Source organism: Eptatretus burgeri, chromosome 7, assembly GCF_056783735.1.
Source record: "Eptatretus burgeri isolate ZD-2024b chromosome 7, Ebu_testis_v1, whole genome shotgun sequence".
In the NCBI taxonomy this organism is placed as follows: domain Eukaryota; kingdom Metazoa; phylum Chordata; class Myxini; order Myxiniformes; family Myxinidae; genus Eptatretus; species Eptatretus burgeri.
Window position 1 is genome coordinate 31,076,806 of NC_140967.1, and position 21,902 is coordinate 31,098,707.

Below are 21,902 nucleotides of genomic sequence, written 5' to 3' on the forward strand. Positions count from 1 at the left end.
GTTTGAATAATGGAACAATGGAAACAACGAAAGTGTCGAAAAGTTTCGCGCGTTTTACCTCAGTCGGGTCCCGGTGGGTTGGAGATTGCTTGGAGTGGGCGGAGCGTGTGTCGGGGCAACCCAGGGGTGGGGGGCGGGGCGTCACGGCGCGTTGGGGGCGGGGCGTCACGGCGCGTTGGGGGCGGGGCGTCACGGCGCGTTGGGGGCGGGGCGTCACGGCGCGTTGGGGGCGGGGCGTCACGGCGCGTTGGGGGCGGGGCGTCACGGCGCGTTGGGGCGGGGCGTCACGGCGCGTTGGGGGCGGGACGTCACGGCGCGTTGGAGGCGGGGCGACACGGCTGATCGTCACGCGCGTGCGTGACGAGATCGAGCCGCGGGGGCGGCTCTTCCAAGGTACCTCGCTCGTGCGCTGCGCCGGGCTCCAGCAAATGCCGCGCTTGGCTCCCATCGCCCACCCCCTCCCCTCGCCTCCCTTTTTCCAATGCGCTACGATCTTTCGCGCCGACCGCCATAGCGTCCGACGTCGCCGTTTCGTTCCCGTCTTTGTCGTCGCGAACATGCCGGCAGAATGATGTTGGAACACGCGCGCTCCACCAATCCTTCGGGACGACCGGGGAGGATGCCTCTGGCTGCGCCGGCACTGTTCACCTTTATCCTTCTCGCCGTGCGACTCGGTAAGTTACCAAGAGTTGAAAACCGCGGTCTCTCCTCTGGTCCCTGCAGGCACATCGACTTTTTCTTTAAAACATGTACGTTATTATATATATATATATATATATACACACACACACACACACACACACACACACACACACACACACACACCAGTTCGTATTCTCAAAACGTATAAATCGCACAACTCCAACTCCGTAAGTGGAGACAATGAATTTCAATAAAACAAAAAATAATATATTTAAGCTGTTTATGCACAGGTGCGCTCCAGGTAAAAGGTGTGCACGGGTTATATCATGCTATCACGACGATATTTACATGTGTTTCCAACCGCATTGAGCTGGCTTGCCGTTCTTGTTTGTCCACTGGTGCTGTTGGTTCGATTCCCGTGGATGCTCACTCTCAGCAGCCCACACTTCTCAAGTGCGGCGATTATACCAAACACCACTCATCGTGGGGTAAGAGAGACATTCGTCTTGCTGTGGAGCGAATTCACAGGGTTTTGCAGTTTGAGATAGCCAGGTATACTGTATATCTACACCCACATGTACATTGATCCACACAATCCAGGTTTAAAATAATAACGGTACACAACCACTTTTACACTCTTACAGAGCGGTGATTACAATAAGTACCCACAACCACATGTACATTGATCTACACAATCCAGGTTTAAAATAATAACGGTACACAACCACTTTTACACTCTTACAGAGCGGTGATTACAATGATAAGTACCCACAACCACATGTACATTGATCTACACAATCCAGGTTTAAAATAATAACGGTACACAACCACTTTTACACTCTTACACATCGGTGATTACAATGATAAGTACCCACAACCACATGTACATTGATCTACACAATCCAGGTTTAAAATAATAACGGTACACAACCACTTATACACTCTTACACATCGGTGATTACAATGATAAGTACCCACAACCACATGTACATTGATCTACACAATCCAGGTTTAAAATAATAACGGTACACAACCACTTATACACTCTTACACATCGGTGATTACAATGATAAGTACCCACAACCACATGTACATTGATCTACACAATCCAGGTTTAAAATAATAACGGTACACAACCACTTTTACACTCTTACACAGTGATGATGACAATGATAAGTACCCACAACCACATGTACATTGATCCACACAATCCAGGTTTAAAATAATAACGGTACACAACCACTTATACACTCTTACACAGTGATGATGACAATGATAAGTACCCACAACCACATGTACATTGTACATGCTTTGAGACGATCGCATGTAATAGATCGGCGAGGACACACGCTCCATCACCACGAAGATCCCTCATCGTCACCTCATCGCTCACCTTGGAGCGAATACACCGGGTCAGGCAAACGTCACGCTCGTTAAATCGCCATTCATTTTCCTTTGGGGTACAAGTTTCCGCTCGATGTAATTGTATGAGAGCGTTGAGCTGGTTGCTTTAACAGAATTTTGAGATTTCCCGCGCTTTGAGACATGACACGGAAAGTACATCCAGTCGATCCAGTCGCGTAAAAATCGCAATCAAACGAATGGAGGACAAGAGGCAGGTCAACGCTGTGCAACGTTTTTCCGTAAGTCTCTATGCCAGCTGTACAATGCGTTTACACAACACGTGTATATATGTATATATATATATATATATATATATATATATATATATATATATATATATATATATATATATATATATATATATATATATATATCGTTGCCTTATTCCCTGCAATTAATGTCATTAATCATGTATGGTTCAGGTAACACGGTAATATATATTAACAGGCAAACATACATAATATATATGTGGGAAAATTACACACCCAAACTGGAAATCAAACCGAGGTACTCTGGTCAACTGTACCAGAGCACTGGGCACGTAATTTCCTACATATATTACATGTACACTGTGATCTCTGTATATAGATAATATAGATATATAACACACACACACACACACACACACACACACACACACACACACACACACACACACACACACACACACATCAAACTCAGTGGTGTAATGGTTCGACTGTCCACTCCGAGTCTAGGAGGTCGGTGGTTCAAACCCCGGCTGAGTCATACCAAAGACTTAATAATGGTACATGTTGTTCCCTTGTGTGATGGTCAGCATTTATAAGGATAGAACACAGACAAACAACACTGGTCAGGCAACGGCAAACCACCCAATTTCACTCTTACGAACAAACTGCTTCAGCATACTGTTAAGACTATGGTACATATATATATATATATATATATATATATATATATATATATATATATATATATATATATATATATATATATATATATATATATATATATATATATATATATATATATATATCATTGTGAACATATGTGAACCAACATAAATAATAACGGCTACCGTAAAATGCATAAAAACTATAGCAACGAAAAACCCCTCGTGAGCTATAATATTCACAGATAATTCCCAAGAGAGGAGTCGATGTGTGAATTTTTCAGATGAATCAACATGTCCGCCAATTATGCCATTTATATCGTCATTCCACTGTACTTGCGTAAAAAAGGGATCGATGGAGTTAGCGCTTTATTTCTCGCCATTCGTCTGCACACTGGGTGAACAATGGGTGTCATGTCGTGGACCACAACCAAGGGGCACACCACCACCACTCGCATTGTCAAATCTGATCCGGAGAACGCTGGTCGGATGTTCACCCATCGTTGCACGGGAGAGATATATGATTTCATTCCGTTCCCAGATGGCGTATGCGTTTCCCTTGCTTGCCTTCGTCTGTGTCTGTCTCTCCCACACAGATCCTTACAAAAAAAACCTTACGCTTCTCTTCATATCCTCTCAACTCCCATGTATATTGAGCGGGTTCTTGTATGGGATTTCAGGCAAACATATAGATGGGAGTACATCCGTGTAGGAACAAAGGTTGGACTTGCTGGGAGAGGAAATCAAGGCGGTGCTTTGCCTGATCCTGGATATTCTGGCTTTGAGGGTAATCGCCTTCCCTCGTACTAAATAATATATGAGCCACCATATGGCGCTTTAGCAGTAATCAGATTTCCTAATAATTTGCCTGCAGTGCGCCAAAGCAATGTCATGGTTATACAGTTTGCACACAAAATGCTAAACTGTAAGCCTACATCCTGTTGTTAATATTATTTGTAATTATAAATAATGAAGGATTGGTTATGGAAGTAATTGGGATTCAATTAAAATCCGAGCTTTCAAATCCTCACATTTTTACGGCACATCCGAAGCTATAATCATCAACTCGAAGCACCACGGGTTGATATTTATGTTGTGAATAGAAAAATTTCAATGAGTTTCTTCCTTTATTGTTGAATCTTCCTTTATTGTTCAAAAAAAATTCTCACATGTTATTGCCTAAACACAGGCAACATGCAGTGCTGCCTCGTGTTTGTGCGTGCGTGCATATATATATATATGTATATATATATATATATATATATATATATATATATATATATATATATATATATATATATATATATATATATATATGTATGTATGTACATACACACATCAACCTGCTGCCTCATTATATTATATTTCAGGAATAGCCGATACTAGACGTGCGTGCGTGCGCGTGTGTGCGTGCGTGTGTGTGTGCGTGTGTGTGTGCGTGCGTGCGTGCGTGCGTGCGCGTGTGTGCGCACGCGTGTTCTAAATTCAAGTGAGGTAGGCCTGCAGGATTCCCTGATATCTGTGGATTTGTGAGACCCTTGGAAAACTCTCCTGATGCTCCCCGCATTTGCTTATCTAACTGCGGGGCGGGAATGGGGAGGAGGAGGAGGGGGAGGAGGAGGTGGAGGAGGAGGAGGAGGAGGAGGAGGAGGAGGAGGAGGTTAGTTAAGGAGGAATGGGGACATAGGTGGGGGTGGTGACAGCGCCATGTTCCTTGTGTTCATTCGTTGTATTCTTCATCGAGATTTGAGTATGCGCCTCTGCTGTTACTCAATAAAAATGATCCTGTATCAGCAAGCTAAAAGGTAACGGATGTGATGTTGGTAGAATTCAAATGTGCATCTCACACAGTAGGGGATGTTATATTATAACCGTTTTATTATCGTTATCACGATATACGATGTTTGTGCGGTTTTTTTGTTTGTTTATTTTTTAATGACACTGCTGCTCGTACCTGCATGCTGCCCACAGTCAATTCCATGGAAGTGGTGAATGCACAACTTGAGTCAGTCACGTCCGACACCAAGTGCAACACTTTCTTTGTGGGCTTCTCAAATTGTCTACGGCGTCTGGGTCAGATGGTGAGCCTTGTACCGGAAGATGCAGAGAAACAACAAGCGATTACTACAATATGCAGGTAAATGCAACAGCAATGTGATGCAGTGTTATTTGAGCAACGGTAGGATAGCCCCTACCCCCCCCCAATTCAACATCCATTTTTATATCACAACACCACTCCTCCATTCCCTATCCAATATCCATTTCTATGCCTCACCACTCCATCCCCTCTCTTACAACAAATATCCATTTTTATACTACAACAACCTTCCTACCCTCCCCCTGCTGACATCCTCTTTGAGACAAAACCACCCTTTCCCTATCCCCCCCACAAAAAACATCCATTTTTAGACCAAACCACTCCTTCCCTTCCCACCCCCGCACCCCCAAAAAGCATCCATTTTTATACCAAACCACTCTTCCCCTCTCCCCCCCCCCAAAATATCCATTTTTAGACCAACCACTCCTACACTCTTCCCCCTCAAAAAATAAATCAATTTATATACCAAACCACTCCTCTTTCCCCCCCCCCCCAAAAACATCCATTTCTTTTCCAAACCACTCCTCCCCCTCTCCCTCCCCCCAAAACAAAACATCCATTTTTATACCTAACCGCTATTCTCCTATCCCCTCCCAAAACATTCAATTTTTATAACCACAACCTGCCCCCACCTTCCCCCCCTCATTTCCTCTCCTCCCCATCCTCATCCAAAATTCATTTTACCATTTCATCCCTCCCACTCTCCCCATACAACACCCATTTTATACCACCACAATCCCTCCCTCCATCGAATATCCATTTTTATACCACCTTCCCCCTCTCCGTCCTCCATCCAACATACATCTTCACACTACCACCCTCCCTCCCCTTTCCTTGTCCAACCATTTTGTACCAAACCACTTCAAGACTCTCCCTCCCAAAAATATCCATTTATACACCAAACCACTCTTCCCCTATCCCCCCGAAAAATACAATCAATTTTTATACCACAACATTTTTATACCACCCCTCCCCCCCCAAACCCTCAATTTCCTCTTCTTCCTCTCCCCATCCAAAATTCATTTTCCCTTACCATCCTTCCCACTCTGCCAAAACAACATCCATTTTATACCACAACACCCCTTCTGCTGTCCAACACCCATTTTTTATACCACCACAACCCCTCCCCCCCCCATACAATATCCATTTTATACCACCATTCCCCTCTCCGGCCTCCATCCAACATACATCTTTACACTACCACCCCTCCCTCCCCTTCCCTTGTCCAACCATTTTTATACACCAACACCATTTTTAGACTTCACCATCCCCTTGAATCATAAACATCACCAGTCACCATATGTCAAACCCCCTCACAACCTTCAGACACAACGGTAGTTCCCTCAGCATGCAGGTGGATTGGCAAGGCCGGGGAGTTTGTCCCATGTGCAAGATCCCTTCCTACACCCTTCACCCCACCCCACGTATTGTTTTTATGGCGGGTCATCCCCACTCCCACGACCCCCCACGCCCCTGCGATGCCCTGCACTATGTCCTTCGTGTTGAAGAAATCAAGCGATTTTTATACGTTTGTGCCCCTTGTGCATTGCCATGATTCCGTCCATCCATCGACCTTACCAGAAAATACATAACATCACCATTCTTACGCTCTCGGGTCATCGTTCCTTAATCCATGGAAAAAACATAAAATGATGTTCAAATGGCCATTACATGGTCTTTAGTACTGACAGCTGACAAAGCAATCTGTGAGTTTACATTTACACCCATTCCTCCTTGAGTTTACATTTACACCCATTCCTCCTTGATTTTACATTTACCTCCATACCTCCTTGATTTAATGTTTACCCCCATCCCTCCATGAGTTTACATTTACACCCATTCCTCCTTGATTTTACATTTACCTCCATACCTCCTTGATTTAATGTTTACCCCCATCCCTCCATGAGTTTACATTTACCCCCATTACATCCCTCCTTCAGTTGACGTTTACTCCCATCACTCCTTGAGTTTATGTTTACCCCCATCCCTCCTTGAGTTTACATTTACTCCCATCGCTCCTTGAGTTTACATTTACTTCCATCCCTCCTTGATTTTACGTTTACCCAATCCCTCCTTGAGTTTCCTTTACTCCCATCCCCCCTTGAGTTTACGTTTACTTCCATCCCTCCTTGATTTTACGTTTACCCAATCCCCCCTTGAGTTTACGTTTACTTCCATCCCTCCTTGATTTTACGTTTACCCAATCCCTCCTTGAGTTTCCTTTACTCCCATCACTCCTTGTGTTTATGTTTACCCCATCCCTCCTTGAGTTGATGTTTACTCCCATCACTCCTTGAGTTTATGTTTACCCCCATCCCTCCTTGAGTTTACATTTACTTCCATCCCTCCTTGAGTTTCCTTTACTCCCATCCCCCCTTGAGTTTACGTTTACTTCCATCCCTCCTTGATTTTACGTTTACCCAATCCCCCCTTGAGTTTACGTTTACTTCCATCCCTCCTTGATTTTACGTTTACCCAATCCCTCCTTGAGTTTCCTTTACTCCCATCACTCCTTGAGTTTATGTTTACCCCCATCCCTCCTTGAGTTTCCTTTACTCCCATCATTCCTTGAGTTTATGTTTACCCCCATCCCTCCTTGAGTTTCCTTTACTTCCATCCCTCCTTTATTTTACGTTTAACCCCATCCCCTCTCGAGTTTACGTTTACTTCCATCCCTCCTTGATTTTACGTTTACCCAATCCCCCCTTGAGTTTACGTTTACTTCCATCCCTCCTTGATTTTACGTTTACCCAATCCCTCCTTGAGTTTCCTTTACTCCCATCACTCCTTGAGTTTATGTTTACCCCCATCCCTCCTTGAGTTTCCTTTACTCCCATCATTCCTTGAGTTTATGTTTACCCCCATCCCTCCTTGAGTTTCCTTTACTTCCATCCCTCCTTTATTTTACGTTTAACCCCATCCCCTCTCGAGTTTACGTTTACTTCCATCCCTCCTTGATTTTACGTTTACCCAATCCCTCCTTGAGTTTCCTTTACTTCCATCCCTCCTTGATTTTACGTTTACCCAATCCCTCCTTGAGTTTCCTTTACTCCCATCACTCCTGAGGTGACGTTTACTCCCATCACTCCTGAGGTGACGTTTACTCCCATCACTCCTTGAGGTGACGTTTACACCCATCCCTCCTTGAGTTTGGTAAAACTAGGCATACCTGCTTCCTTTGGGAGTGAGAGGGTCTGTTTTCAGAATTGGCATCGTTTCCCACCAGCAATACCCCCATCCCTCCGGCAGAGGTCAGTGTTTCAACCACTGACACTGGTCCATGTGTGCAGGAGAAAATCGCAAATTGTCTCCCCACACTTGGGTGGTGATGGTGGCAGGGGATTTATTTATTTAATGTCAATGACCTAACCCTGTGCACCCCAAACACAAATGCAAAATTTGGTGGAGGTTAGTCAAGCCTTTTTCATTTCTACAAGGAACAGACGTGCAGACAGCCTTATTTTAAATATGGTTGTTGGACAAGTACATTGCTTGGATTTGTATATTATTTTGAATTCAATCCGCGTATAGCGTCTGATATTGATGTAATGGGTATAATATTGTAATATTGTACTCCTCTTGATCAGTAAGTGCATTGAGTGGCGTTAAAAAGAAAGTCAAGTGCTAACATTTTTGTTTGCTGTTTGTTTTTATCCATAATTATTTATTTTGTAATATAATAGTCACTGAACAGTGATCCTCATTTATTTCTACATCATGATAAGGCCTTGATTTAGATGTATATACAAGGAGCGTTCAAAAATTTATATGAATGAGGTACTGTACTTTATTTATCTATCAATATTTCCTCTTCTCCCTCTCCCTTACAAAATCCCTTAAGTGCAATTATTAGACATGCAATTAGTCAAAAAATATTTTTATGCACTTAAATATTGAAGAAAATAACATCAACTTTGAGGCCTCTTTTCTGAATATTTGGTTGATAGAAGTGTTTCTTCTCCCCATATATATTTATATATATATATATATATATATATATATATATATATATATATATATATATATATATATATGTGCATATGTTTTGACATCCTAAACCAGAGTTCATAGAACACCTTACCCCACGCAGCCTTGAGAAAAAGGACATGGGACCGGTCTTTTCAACTCTTCCTTTGTGTTTCCGAGCATGCAACAACATTGCGGCGAGTAGGAAATATAGATATTTCCTATGAGCTGTGATTTTGTTTGAATCTTGATATTCCTCAATGCTGAGAACGCGAGCGGCAAATGCGATTGGTCAACATGATGTAAAATCCATCCATCCATCCATTGGGACCATACTCTGTGGAGAGCGTTGGTGCTGCGAAGCAGTCTCCTTGGCTATTGGGTACAATCCTGGACGGGTCGCCACTTGATGTACTATTTTGGCCAAGTAATGCTAAACTGGAGGATTTTGGAAGTGCCAACAAGGTAATTTGTGTTCTGCAGTGCTCAATTATAAAATTCAATCAAAATAAAGTAAAGTTTTTAAAGGTTGTTGAAAAAAAACCAAAAAACAAAGCAAAACCTTTTTCGGAAGTTCATCGCCGTTGATCCAGTGTCTTTTACGCCACCTTATTTAACACGTTACATTAGTTTTTCATGCCTGTTGTTTGTGTCCTTTATGACATCCCAAAAAACAGTAAGTTTCCTGTTGGGAATGATTTTCCATTTTGTTTAACTGCCAGATAGGCAGGCAGACGTACTAAACAAATATTCCGTACTCTTCTCTCTGCACATGCATGCATGCTTGGGACGAGATTCCATACAATTTGCCAATTTCAGAGTAAAAGCAATGCTAAACTGCAGGTTCAAGTTCTGTTTCATGTTCTGCAGTGTTCAAAATATAAAATTCAATTTGAATTAATGAGTTTCTCAATCAAAGACTGATGTCTACAGACGGACAGACAGATAGTGAATCAATTGCTTAACCCCACTTTGCGCTTCACGTGAGGGGAAGGTATGGTGTACAGTATTTAGTACATTCCAACCGTAGGAAAAAAGGACACGAGGCTGATAGTGGGATCTCTTCCCACAGCTGAGAGCAATGACGAATTGCCGCTGCGAGTAGTAACGGGAAAGGTTCGTTGTGCCTTTCATGCGGATCTTGCAACACAATTAGCACGAGTCCCGCTCGTTCCCTCGGTCGCATTTTACACTTAATTAAAGTGCTGATTATGGCAACCAGCACGCTGCTCGTGCCGGAGCCCTGCTCTTGCTGGCTGGGCATCGTCTCAACCTGTATACAGATGCTTTGCTTCATTTAATTTGAGCTGGAGTTGTAGTATCGTTATCGTAAGTTGTGTGTTGGGTTTTCCATGTTCAGTCTGCAAGCGCTGTGTATGAAGTTCTCGTTTACATTGGGATTACAACATACAATATGTGCTGGTTCGTCGTTTGTACATTTCATCAGGCAGTTGAAATCTCAATGCATTTCCAAAGAACAGACTATGTACATATATAATGTATGTATTTTGTATGTACAGAATGTATACACATACGTATATCTGTATATATATATATATATATATATATATATATATATATATATATATATATATATATATATATATATATATATATATATATGTAAGTAATAATATATGTATGTTGTAATGTATACATGTGTATGTACAATGTATGCACGTAATATATACATATTTACCATATGTCCTGCATGTGTGTATATAAGTATGTATATGTAATGGAATGACACAGCTTCATATATTTTACAGTGTACAGCATAATGTATGTATAATACGTACATATTTGCACTGTATCTATGTTATGTCTGCAGACATATATGTATGCAATGTATGTATGCGCGTGTACAGTACGTTAAGCATGCAGGAGCAAAATATGTACGTCTGCACGTCGTCGTACCGAGACGTCACGACATCGAAGCCGCGGCCGCAGGAGACAAGGCACCATCGTTAGACGTGTTTATCTCACGCGACATAATAGCGAAATGGAAAGCCGACCTCGCTCGAGTTTCCCCCAAGGCGGGAGTCACGTGTGCATTCTACTTTCCCTGAATGAATAATTGATGTGCATGGAGCGGTCCTGCCTTGAACAGGACCCTGCTCCAGCACTCAGTATTACTCGCATTATCGTATATACTTTATTCGAACACGGCGAGTAGACCCGCGTGAAGCCGCCGATTATTTATTATTTTAACACTCATCCTATTTAGGTATTGGACTGCTGTTATATGCCATTATATAGGTTTGTGATTTCCTGGGCAAGGCAGGACAGGGCTTGAGTGTAGACAGTACTACATTCTAATTAGACTTTTTATCCATTTATAAGTGCTTTCATGTCCATATCTCTGTAAAGATTGGTTATTCCTCGGCCTTGCCAGGTTCGATCACCTGCTTTTCTTCCACCTTTAAAGTGACATCACGTCGTTTAAATGCCATTTTGTTGTTTTTTTTTTAATAAAGAACAATACCGTGGTAGTTTTTTTTCTTGACAATCGATCGAACTTGCTCGATATATTGTCGTGATGTAAAAAATTTCATTTCAAAGCGTCAGATATCGTCAACAAGATCTTCCGGTCTGGTATCTGTATACGCACATGCCCATATGGTATTCCATCACCATTGTTGCCAAATACTATGGTATTTAACAATTCATTTTAATATCGAATATTCTGATATAAATACTCTTAATCAATATATAGTCATCGATAAATGATTCAAGCCGTTACTGCTTGATAAAGAACAGATATTTATTGGAAACTTTCCATGGGGAGTGCAACTCAGTGGTGGTGTGGGAATGGTATTGTTGCCTTCCGGTGTGGGTTTGCACCCCACGACTTCTCAGCAGGAATTTCGGAACCCTCCGACATCATGACAGGACAACCTATCCAGGACCGGTTCTTTCTTAGCCATGGAATTGTCACTACTTATCTCCGGTACCCTGATGCTCGTGTCAAGAGTGTAGACTTGAGCCATCACCTTCCAGGGTCGTTGACGGGACGATCTCATAACCACAGCAAACTCGATCGCAAGAGCCAGATGGGGTAGAGCTCGTTACGAGCACCAATACGTGATGTCGAGCACCAATACGAATATCAGTACGCCCAAGGAGACCGTGTTGCAGAACATTTCATCAATGAAGTGTTGGTCCATTGGAACCAAATCGTTTCTTTACTTTGGTCACCATATATATGAAGGCTTATCTGGAACTTTTATTCTGTTGAAAGTTCAAAATGACTGTCTGCAGTCGCAGATCGTTTCTCATTTGCTCATATCTGCGCACAGCGCACACCCACGCACCTCTCCAAGCAATCTCGCAACGTTGCCATTGCTAATAATACGAGTTCCTTTTCAAGAAACTTCAATGCAGGAAGAAGCCATTTGGGTACATCAAGCCTGTGCAATACTTGCCAACTGATGGTTGTTTGTCTGTGCTATTTGTTTTTTTGTTTTTTTATGCTGAGCATTAAGCAAGGAAGCAGCACGTACCATTTTTATGGTATGGCTCTGCCAGGGATTGAACCTCCCAGACTCAAAGTGTACACGCCAACCATTATGCCACCGAGTCTGGTTAAATGCAATGGTTGCCAACATATGTTGAAGGTTTCCTTGAAACGCAATGGTTTCCAGAATGCATCAGAATAATAGTATTTTCTTATTCCACAAATCCAATCATTTACCGTCGTGAGTAACCTACTTATTTTTTTAATAAATTGGTTGTCATGGATGAACGTATGCGGATTGGACCTGGATCTGATTACGAGTTTGACCCACTGGTTGGATCATCAGAGGTGTGGCTGTGCTGTTCATGCAGTGCCCCAACACATTTTGTCACAGATTTGTTCAAGGTGCGAGCACACCATGGCCTACTATTCATCAAAAAAAAATCCCGTGGGATATTTTGCATCCAGCAACTAATGCTAGCAAGCTGGACACCCGGCTTGACATCCATCCGAGGGACGGTGGCACACTCTGTGATGCTACGTCCTAAATCGAAGCACCATTCGGAAAGCTTATAGTTGGCTCCGGAACCAAACTCTGGCTAGACAACTCAAAAGTAAGTCTGCTACTTCTGCATGATCCTATCGGACTATAAATGGGTGTATCTGCTAACTGCGATTGCCGCGACCATCGATTCCATGATGTGCTTCTTTACTCATGCTGAAAAACCAATGGGCCCACACACTACATCTAGTTGTACATGGTTTATGGATATAAGGTTATTGAAGAGGATCGTTAAGTGGGTAGTTAAATTTTAAAACATTCAATCCTTAATATTAAACCCTGATGGTTGAACAAATACCCTTTTAAAACAGAAATCCTCGTTAAGCCTTTCGAGAGGCAGACTTCTACTGTAATTACCTTAAATACTGCATGAACCCGGTTAGGAGCCACCTTTTTATGATGTACGTATATGAAAGCCATGCATGGAGTACACCAAAGGCAACCCGGTGTTGGCCTGATTGCATACCGACACTGTTCTGGCCCGATATAACGCTGGTTGTCATGGGTACAGAAGTTGGGCATGGGGTAGGGCGAGGGTAGGTGTAAACCTTTCTGCCGTACTTGCTAACTTAGAAATAAATGGTCCCTTGTATATGTTTTCAAGATAATATTTTATCCACTGAGACTCTACTTGGGATCTCACTTTGATAGGAACTGAAAATGATATTAGTAGCTAATGCATACTGTTAAGGAACGTGCGTGACCATTCTCGCGTGAATGATTCGGCCTCTCATCTCATCTGTCGTATATCATTGCGAAGAGTGTGTGTATGTTTCCCGCAGCAAAACCATTGCATGCCGTTTACTTATTCATTTATTTTCCCCTTGCACCCTAATGAAGTGTCGGCCTTGTTGGTGTGTCGCAGGCACTGGGAGGAGTTCCAATCTTGTGCTGTGAATGCCATGTCGGACTGCCACAAAGAAGCAACGGAGACCTGGAGGTCTTTGGAGCACGACATGAGGAAACATAAGTTTAATGGGAATATGTATACCGTCTGCGACCAAGAAAAAGGTTCTGCACTGTGGTGCCGTTCGCATGTCCTGCTCTTGGTTTCCGGCCTAATTCTGGCCTTGCTGCTCGCACAGCCCTGAGCGGCTCGGACCCATACGTGTCTCACATGTGACATGACTGCTTTCAAGAACTTTAAGGAGACTGCTTCTCCTTGCTGGAGAGCATGACTGTATGTACATGAAAATCTATTTTTAAAAAACAGCTGTTAACACATTTGAAGAAAAAAATAATAATAATAATAAGGAAGTTACACACACACACACACACACACACACACACACACACACACACACACACACACACACACACACACACACACACACACACACACACACACACACACCAAAGTACTCTGAATCACGTACACGGTTTCCAAAATAACAGACGTGGCGTAAACAGCACAATGAACGAATATGATTGTTTTCATCTACATGGCGATCCAAAGGCTCTCCCGGACACCAGGTCAATGAACAAATATCACGAGCCTTTGAGGAAAGAGGGGAGGTGGTGGGATTGTGGGCCAGATATTTACTACGCAGCGCGTGTTAAAACCTTTGTACAAAAAAGAAATCGCCCTTTTTCACAGTTTCTCAATCTCAGTGTTATGACGTGGTGTTCACCACAAGCTATTGCTGTCAAAATAATATTTATATAACATATTCTGGATAGAGAGCGATATACTTGAGTAACACTCATGTCACCTTCCATTATGCTCGTCGCTTCTTCCAGTGTGGTGTGTGTTTGTGTGTGTCTGTGCATGTGTGTATATGATATAAATATATATATATATATATATATATATATATATATATATATATATATATATATATATATATATATATATATATATGTCCGCTAAAGTTTGTTGTCATGTTGCAATACTGTGATAAACCCATTATCTAAGGCAAAAACACAGGGTCAGGAGGGGGAGGGGTGGTGGTGGTGGTGGGAGAGGGAATGTTATTCATCACATTTCCTCTGATCCGAATGCATGGTCCTGGCGCATCTTCCAAAACAGCGTCATGGGCATTCCGGTGAGACCGAGTTGGAGAGTTTGTGTAAAGGTTTGTGGAACGAGATTTACTCACAATAGTCCATGTAACCCCAAAGTGTACCTCCGATATGTAGGTTTACGTCGGTGAACAGAGCATCAGCGCTGCTGAACCAGTCTCATGCCAAGAGTCATGCTGGGCGGCTTGCCATTGCTTTCCCAGAAATAAATGTGATGAGAAACAAAAATCTTTCAGGGATTTCCTTTTTAATTACACACTTTTATATGGGTTAAAACACACATTTATTGGACTAGTGTGAGTATCTCTCTCTGATGACTTCTTGAACACCTGCACGCGCCTTCAGCCGTACTGAAGAGTCCGTTCGCTCCGCCATGTTAGTGCTGTCGCTCGAGCCGTCACTCACTGGTAACTCTTTTCGTGTAGGAAGGGAGAGAGGCGGTGGAAGTGCGAAAGGTTATTCCCGTTCTTGCATTCGTCCACGTCCATACGTCGTTTAAATGTCTTTTTAGCAAGCTTCCAGTTACTACAGGCAATTATTAGTGAGATAATTGTCCAATGTATTATATGATGCATCCAGTGCAATTGTGCTTCTTTGCTTACGTTTCATTTTATTTTTTTAAAAACATCTTTCGTTAGTGCCTTTCTCATTATTTACTAAATGTGTGTAAAACGTGCAGTTCCTCATTTACAATTGTTGCCAATCGTTTGTGTGTTTGTCTCAAATAATTTCTTTGTTATCTTGCCAAAACGAAGTTTTTGCAAGATATGTTAGTCAGCTTGTATGTTTTTTTTTTTGTTGTTGTCTGTAATCACGTATAAAAAATTCTGCAGAGCACAGTTATCATTGGAAATTTTTGTAACTTGGCATATCAGAGGCCTATAGAGGTCCCTTTCAGTGCACAAAATTTTGAAGGTCAAGGTCAAAGGTCAAGGTCACTTTGTCGCAAATCAGGGGAGTCGACGAAACCCTTATTTTTTTTGAGTAATTTTGATCGGATCGTCTTCAAACTTCATGGGAATATAGTTCATGATCTGGCGCTCAGCTGATTAATTTTTGGTGGCGATTGGCCTTGACCTTCATGGTTAGCACCTAAGGTCAAACATATTTGACCCCAAGGTCAAATTTTCAAGTTTTAGGAACCATATCGTGTAAATTGAACACCTCGATGAATGCTTTCTAGATATGTCAAGCTTGAGACGTTATGACGTCATTTGGTGACGTTATGAGGCAAAAGCATATATTTCATGGTTACTCTGTAGAACGATTCTCATCGGAATCTCTCGTAGGCAGATATTCCTCAAGGAGTCGCTCCTGGTGGATAGCAGCTCTGTTCACCTCAGTGTGACCTTAAAGAAGTCACACGTGGTCACCTTTTGGCAAGATACGGGTCACCCGAAGGGTGACATTGGTTTATTTGCATTTTGTTGCATTTTGGGAAAGTTTATACTTGAACGCGTTTACCAACACCAAATGGCTCAGCAGTCGGTATTGTCATTCACCATGACCTACGCCCTAAGAAGCTATCTTTCTGTCGTTAAAACAAAACGATACAGCTTGGAACATTATATACAAATGGTGCTGATTGTATCGAAGGAAACCTTGAGGTCCAGCGTTGTTTCGCATCCATGCATTTGCAATGTAATGAATTTGAGAACAAGAGTATGAGCGACGAAGAGGAGGAGCAGGATGTGTGTAGAAGGTACAGGAATAAGTGCTTGGGTGCTGCACCCTGATTCCCATATACCACATCCAGTGCGGATTGAATTTTCCCATGAAGTACATCCGCCTGAGGTTATAACCCTCATTTGCGGTTGTGGCATTCTTTCCAAATTAAACAACCCCAATTCTAAGCAGGCGCTGGGATGCCTGGCTACTCGCACCCTGACCTTCCCTTCCAGTACCCAGGTTGCATTCCCCCAGCCATTGTAGGAAGGAAGCATCCCTTGAATAGGCATCACTCATCCTTGGCTTTTACCTCCCCTCCCTTCACCTGCTGTTTTGCTTTCTTTGCATGATTGCACGATGTGGGATTTCTTCTGCGGCTCTCCATGTGCATTATGTCAATCCCATTGTCTTAAGAAGCTTCTTTACTAATAAAAACGACAGTCATCCGTCGCTTTTCTTAATCACGCCTTCTGTCATCTGAAGTGTGGACAACGATGTTGTCGGTTCTTTACTGCGCTTCCATGGGCATGTAGTTGGTTCTAAATAATTGAAGCACTCAGCAGAAAGAGATTCCATGATTGCACAAGATTGGAAAATATGGTTATCAATGTCTTCCTTTGCTGTGCTTTGTATAAACACGCATATGGTGGCTCAGCTGTTGCTTTCAGTGTGTTCACATGATGATGATGATGATGATGATGATGATGATGATGATGATGATGATGATGCACTGCACTTGTGTACTTGTGAGGGTGTTGATAGCATTTCTTCTTCTGTATAATCTTCCTACTTTGAACACTATAAATTGAAGGTCTATAAGGGTCTATGCATGAGAACATCAACACCACTCCACTGTCGAAGAATACAAGCAATTTGGACACAGGAAGAGGCCCTTTGGCCCATCATGCCTGTGTTCTCTCAACACCACATAATTTCAATCTTTCAATTTATCGACTTGAATTCACTGGGAAATTGGGGGAAGGATGAGTTGGGAGGAGAAGAGCGGAGCAGGAACAGGGCCATCACAATCAGGGTAAGATCATTTTTGTTAATTTATTTGTTTTTTCGTTTTTTGGGGGATGAAGAGGCGAGTGGGTTGAGGAATGAACAAACACTGACAACACATTTACCTCTTGACGAGACCCTCTCACAGACATCACAGTCACGATACATCAATGCAATCGCCCATCTATATTTAAGCTCACTACCGGTCTTGCCAATATTCAAATACCCCTCCATCACCAATGCTTCCAACCACCCCTCCCTCCCCTGGTCCTATCACGATCCAATCTGCCGAATAACTTCTGAATTTACTCTTTACCTTTCATTATCTTTCACATCTGTCAGACTGATGTAGCCCACAGTGATGAAACATGGTGCAGTGTAGTTTCAGAAAGTCCTTGATGCTAAGAATGACTTTCACTATGCTTGAAACACCTACAGGTGAAGCATGACGTGCATCACATGATCCCTGAATGCAGTATGGCCCTCCAGATGATGCAGCCCATCAAAAAGTGATGGGCAAAGTCATGTGTTAAAATTGTTTTGCCAGGTGACCTTCACTTGTAATATTGCATTCATGTCAGAGCAGGTTTAGCAAGGTGTGGCATTTGAAAACGTGTAGGTAGTCGTGATAGGACATTTGCCAAGCGCATCCCATACCGATATGCATTTGCAGTTGGTAAATGATTGCGATAACTCACAGGTATTGGTTTGGTGGAGATGGTTGAGCCCGTATTCTTGACAGAGCATCAAGGTGCTGAGGATAAATCATGAACATTACCTTTGTTGAGACGTGTAGGTCGCAACTCCGTCACAGGCTGCGGAACTTTCTCATGCTGACTACAAATGGGAACTCTAATCCATGGCAGTGAAAGCAATGCAATAAGGCTTTACCACCGAGTTATCCCAAAAGTTATCCACTTGCAGGGGAGATCCATGTGCTGTCTGCCAGATGTCGGCAGACATTGTCCTGTTTGTTGCATGGAATGTGGCACCTGCAGTGTCTGTCTCAGGAAGACATTGATATCTTGATGATATCACCATTGAGTGGACTCTTGGTTTAATGTGGTATTATCCACCACAGAGTAGATTGTTTATTTTACTGGAAAAGCAGCACACAAGTGAGCCATCATTTGGATTCGCACTAAATTTTAGGATAATTATTTTTACCTGCGACAAAGTTCCGCATAGTTGTTGTTGTGGTTCATGTTGGGGGTCGATTTTTGAAATGTGCACCCATTGGTCAGACAGATGCCAGATCCCACCCACATTTGTCACTTCACTCCATTCACCATGGCACACAAACAAAATAATATGGCTGCAATCTTGGTTTTCTGGTGGGCCGAAGACATCAGGCCTGTAGACCTCTGCTGATTAAACACTGCCCGGATTTGTTGCGTCAGATTTCCATTGGCTTTGTTTGAGTCAAGTGCGACAATGACGTGCCACAAAAAATCAAATCGACTGTCGATTAACAATTATTAGTAAGGTTTAATCAAGCCCGTCAGCATGCACAGTATGTGTCTCCCTAAAAAAAAAAAGTAGCATTACGTTATCTTTGAACGACTCCATATTGGGGTTAAACATCCATGACTGTGACAAATCATCTCGTTCTGGAATAACCGTGGTGGAGGCTGACATGGATGACAGGTAATCGTTTAATAGCGCATTAGATATGTTTCCCAAACACGCTGTTCATCTTGTAAGAGTGCTTTAAATGTGCGTTTCTCAATCGGCCCATCTCTGGATTCTGTCGCAGCTTGTGACCACAATGCAGTCGTTCTTGTTTGTATACAAAGTCGAGGCTCGTGGAGGAGCTAGGACGTAACAGAACAAAGGGAACGGTGTGAAGAGGAGTTTAACACCACGGCAGAGTTGAAGGATAAAATCGAGGGGGACTCTGAAATTCGGGATGTGGGAAGGTTCATCCTGAACGCCCGGCCCTGTAGGCCGACGTGCCATGGAAAACTCCTGAGATGGATATGACCAACTAAAACTCTTCCCTCCATTCCAAGGTGCATCCCTTCCACTAACCGAACTTCTGCTTCCGGCACTCCCATCCATCTCAGTGTCGCCATCACCATTTCTCTCAGGCCAATGTCATAAACTTTCTCCAGGTCCACAAATCCCAATGCCATTTCACTTTGCACCTCCAACCTCTTCTCCGCCAGCTGTCCCAGCGTGAACATCCCATCCGCCGTCCCTCTACCCTTTCTAACAGCCTCTTGCTCTTCCCTGAACTCCATCTCCACACTTCCTTATCCTCTCGTGCAGAATCCTCTCCAGCACCTTCATGACATGACTTAGGAGCATAATGCCTCTGTATTTCCCTGGATCTTGAACAATCCTCTGCAATCCAACCCTCTCTCATCCATGCATTCATCAACCTCTTCATCCAATTGACTCCGACTTTTACCACAACAACTAGCATCTCTGTGCGCACCTCATCAATGCCTGGTGCTCTTCCATTCTTCATCCTGTTTACTGCTGTCCACATCTCCTCCTCCATGATCTCCACTACATCCCCTCTCCCCTTTACATAACACGGAAGCTCCAGGTCTCCATTGCTTCCTCCCCGGTTCAACAGCTCCTTGAAATATCCTTCCCATACCTTCAACACTGCACCCCTCTCTGTCACTCGCCTCCCGGCCCCATCTTTCATCAGCACCCCCCACCCCTCCACCACCCTTTCATGTCCTTAATATCCACATCCCTGTCACGAGCCAATTTATGGATCATCTTCTTCCCACCATCCTCTTTCAACTTGTTGTACACCTCCTCTTCCATATAATTTCTCACCTTATCGACAGCTCTCCTTGCTGCTTTCTTCTTTTGCCCATTACAGGTGCAGCAACCCTGCATACGGTTGTCCCTCTCTATTCTTGATCATCTCTATCCTCTTCCAAACTTCATTCTTCTCCTTGACTGCTTTTGCTACTTCCTCTGTCTGCCATACCTTATTTCTTCCCTGAGACTAGCTGGATAATCAGGAATTCGAACCCCCATAGGCATTTTTAGGTAAAAGTTGGTAACTTAACTTTTTTACCTTATTGATATGTGCTGAATCCAAAAAAATACGTTACCAGGCGGAAATTTATGTTTGAAGGCGCAAAAAATGAAAAACAAAATGCCCGCTATTTTGTTCGGGTAACATTTTGAATTTCTTTTATATCTCATGCCATACCATTGTTTCTTGCCATGCAAGGGAGCACAAATGTGGTATTGAAGTAGTACAGAATACATAGTGGTCATCTACTACCTGACCATCCATATTTAATCACTTGATCTTTAAATCAGAGTTGGTGTCAAAGCCACCCAATGATCGCCTGTTTATACATTTATCGTTTTTAAGACGTCTAATAATTAATATTTTTTATAATTCTCTAACAATTTTTTTTTTTGGGGGGGGGGGGTTGGAAATCACTTAAAGCATGTAGAAATGTAAAAAAAAAAAAAAATTCTCCAACAATTTTTTTGGGGGGGGGACCAAGTCCAAAATCTAATGGCATTATCCTTGGACCATACCTAACCCCCCCCACCAATTTTCGTCGAAATCTGAATCACTTAAAACATGTGGAAATGCAAAAAAAAGAAATCGAAATTTTGTTGAAAAAAAAGTTGCAAAAACATTTTTTTTCTCTAACAATTTTTTGGGGGGGTTGAAAATCACTTAAAACATGTAGAAATGAAAAAAAAAATCCTCTATTTTTTTGGGGGGGGGGCGGGGTTGGAAATCACTTAAAATATGGAGAAATGCAAAAAAAAGAAATCGAAATTTTGTTGAAAAAAAAAGTTGCAAATTTTTTTTTCTCAAACAATTTTTTTTTGGGGGGGGGGGACCAAGTCCAAAATCTAATGTCATGATCCTTGAACCATACCTAACCCCCCACCAAGTTTCGTCGAAATCCGTCGAGGAGTTTTTCCGTAATACAAAAAAATTTAATATTTTCACGCTCATGCTGACGCCGGGGGGATCGCTATGTTTGATTCTTCGAACAGGAGAGCTAAAAAACCTGAAAGAATATTCAATGTTATGGTAACTTTCCGATTCTACAGTGTCGATGTTGACTTTTTTCGTTCTATTTCTTTTACCTACACATGATATTTTGTTTTATGTTTCAGAACAAAGATGGACCCACTGATTAACTTGAAGAGACCATCCCCTGTGTCACACAACCTGTGTATTATCTGTCAAAAAGACAATAAGGAT

General features: G+C 42.5%; 1 protein-coding gene across 1 annotated transcript; it reads left to right on the plus strand.

The window, feature by feature from the left end:
- The first annotated feature begins 358 nt into the window (after positions 1-358).
- On the plus strand, positions 359-17,151 carry LOC147022953 (neuritin-like). The gene is made up of 3 exons (XM_085887916.1): positions 359-674; positions 4,889-5,054; positions 13,866-17,151. The coding sequence occupies exons 1-3, from the start codon at positions 569-571 to the stop codon at positions 14,089-14,091; spliced, it is 498 nt and encodes a 165-aa protein (XP_085744042.1). The 5' UTR covers positions 359-568; the 3' UTR covers positions 14,092-17,151.
- Positions 17,152-21,902: the final 4,751 nt, after the last annotated feature.

What these genes read in the sequence shown, in the direction of transcription:
- LOC147022953 (XM_085887916.1), top strand. Translation starts at nt 569, where the DNA reads ATGATGTTGGAACACGCGCGCTCCACCAATCCTTCGGGACGACCGGGG. An exon ending in CCTTCTCGCCGTGCGACTCG is followed by an intron (nt 675 to 4,888) that starts GTAAGTTACCAA and finishes TGCTGCCCACAG; the next exon opens with TCAATTCCATGGAAGTGGTG. An exon ending in GCGATTACTACAATATGCAG is followed by an intron (nt 5,055 to 13,865) that starts GTAAATGCAACA and finishes GGTGTGTCGCAG; the next exon opens with GCACTGGGAGGAGTTCCAAT.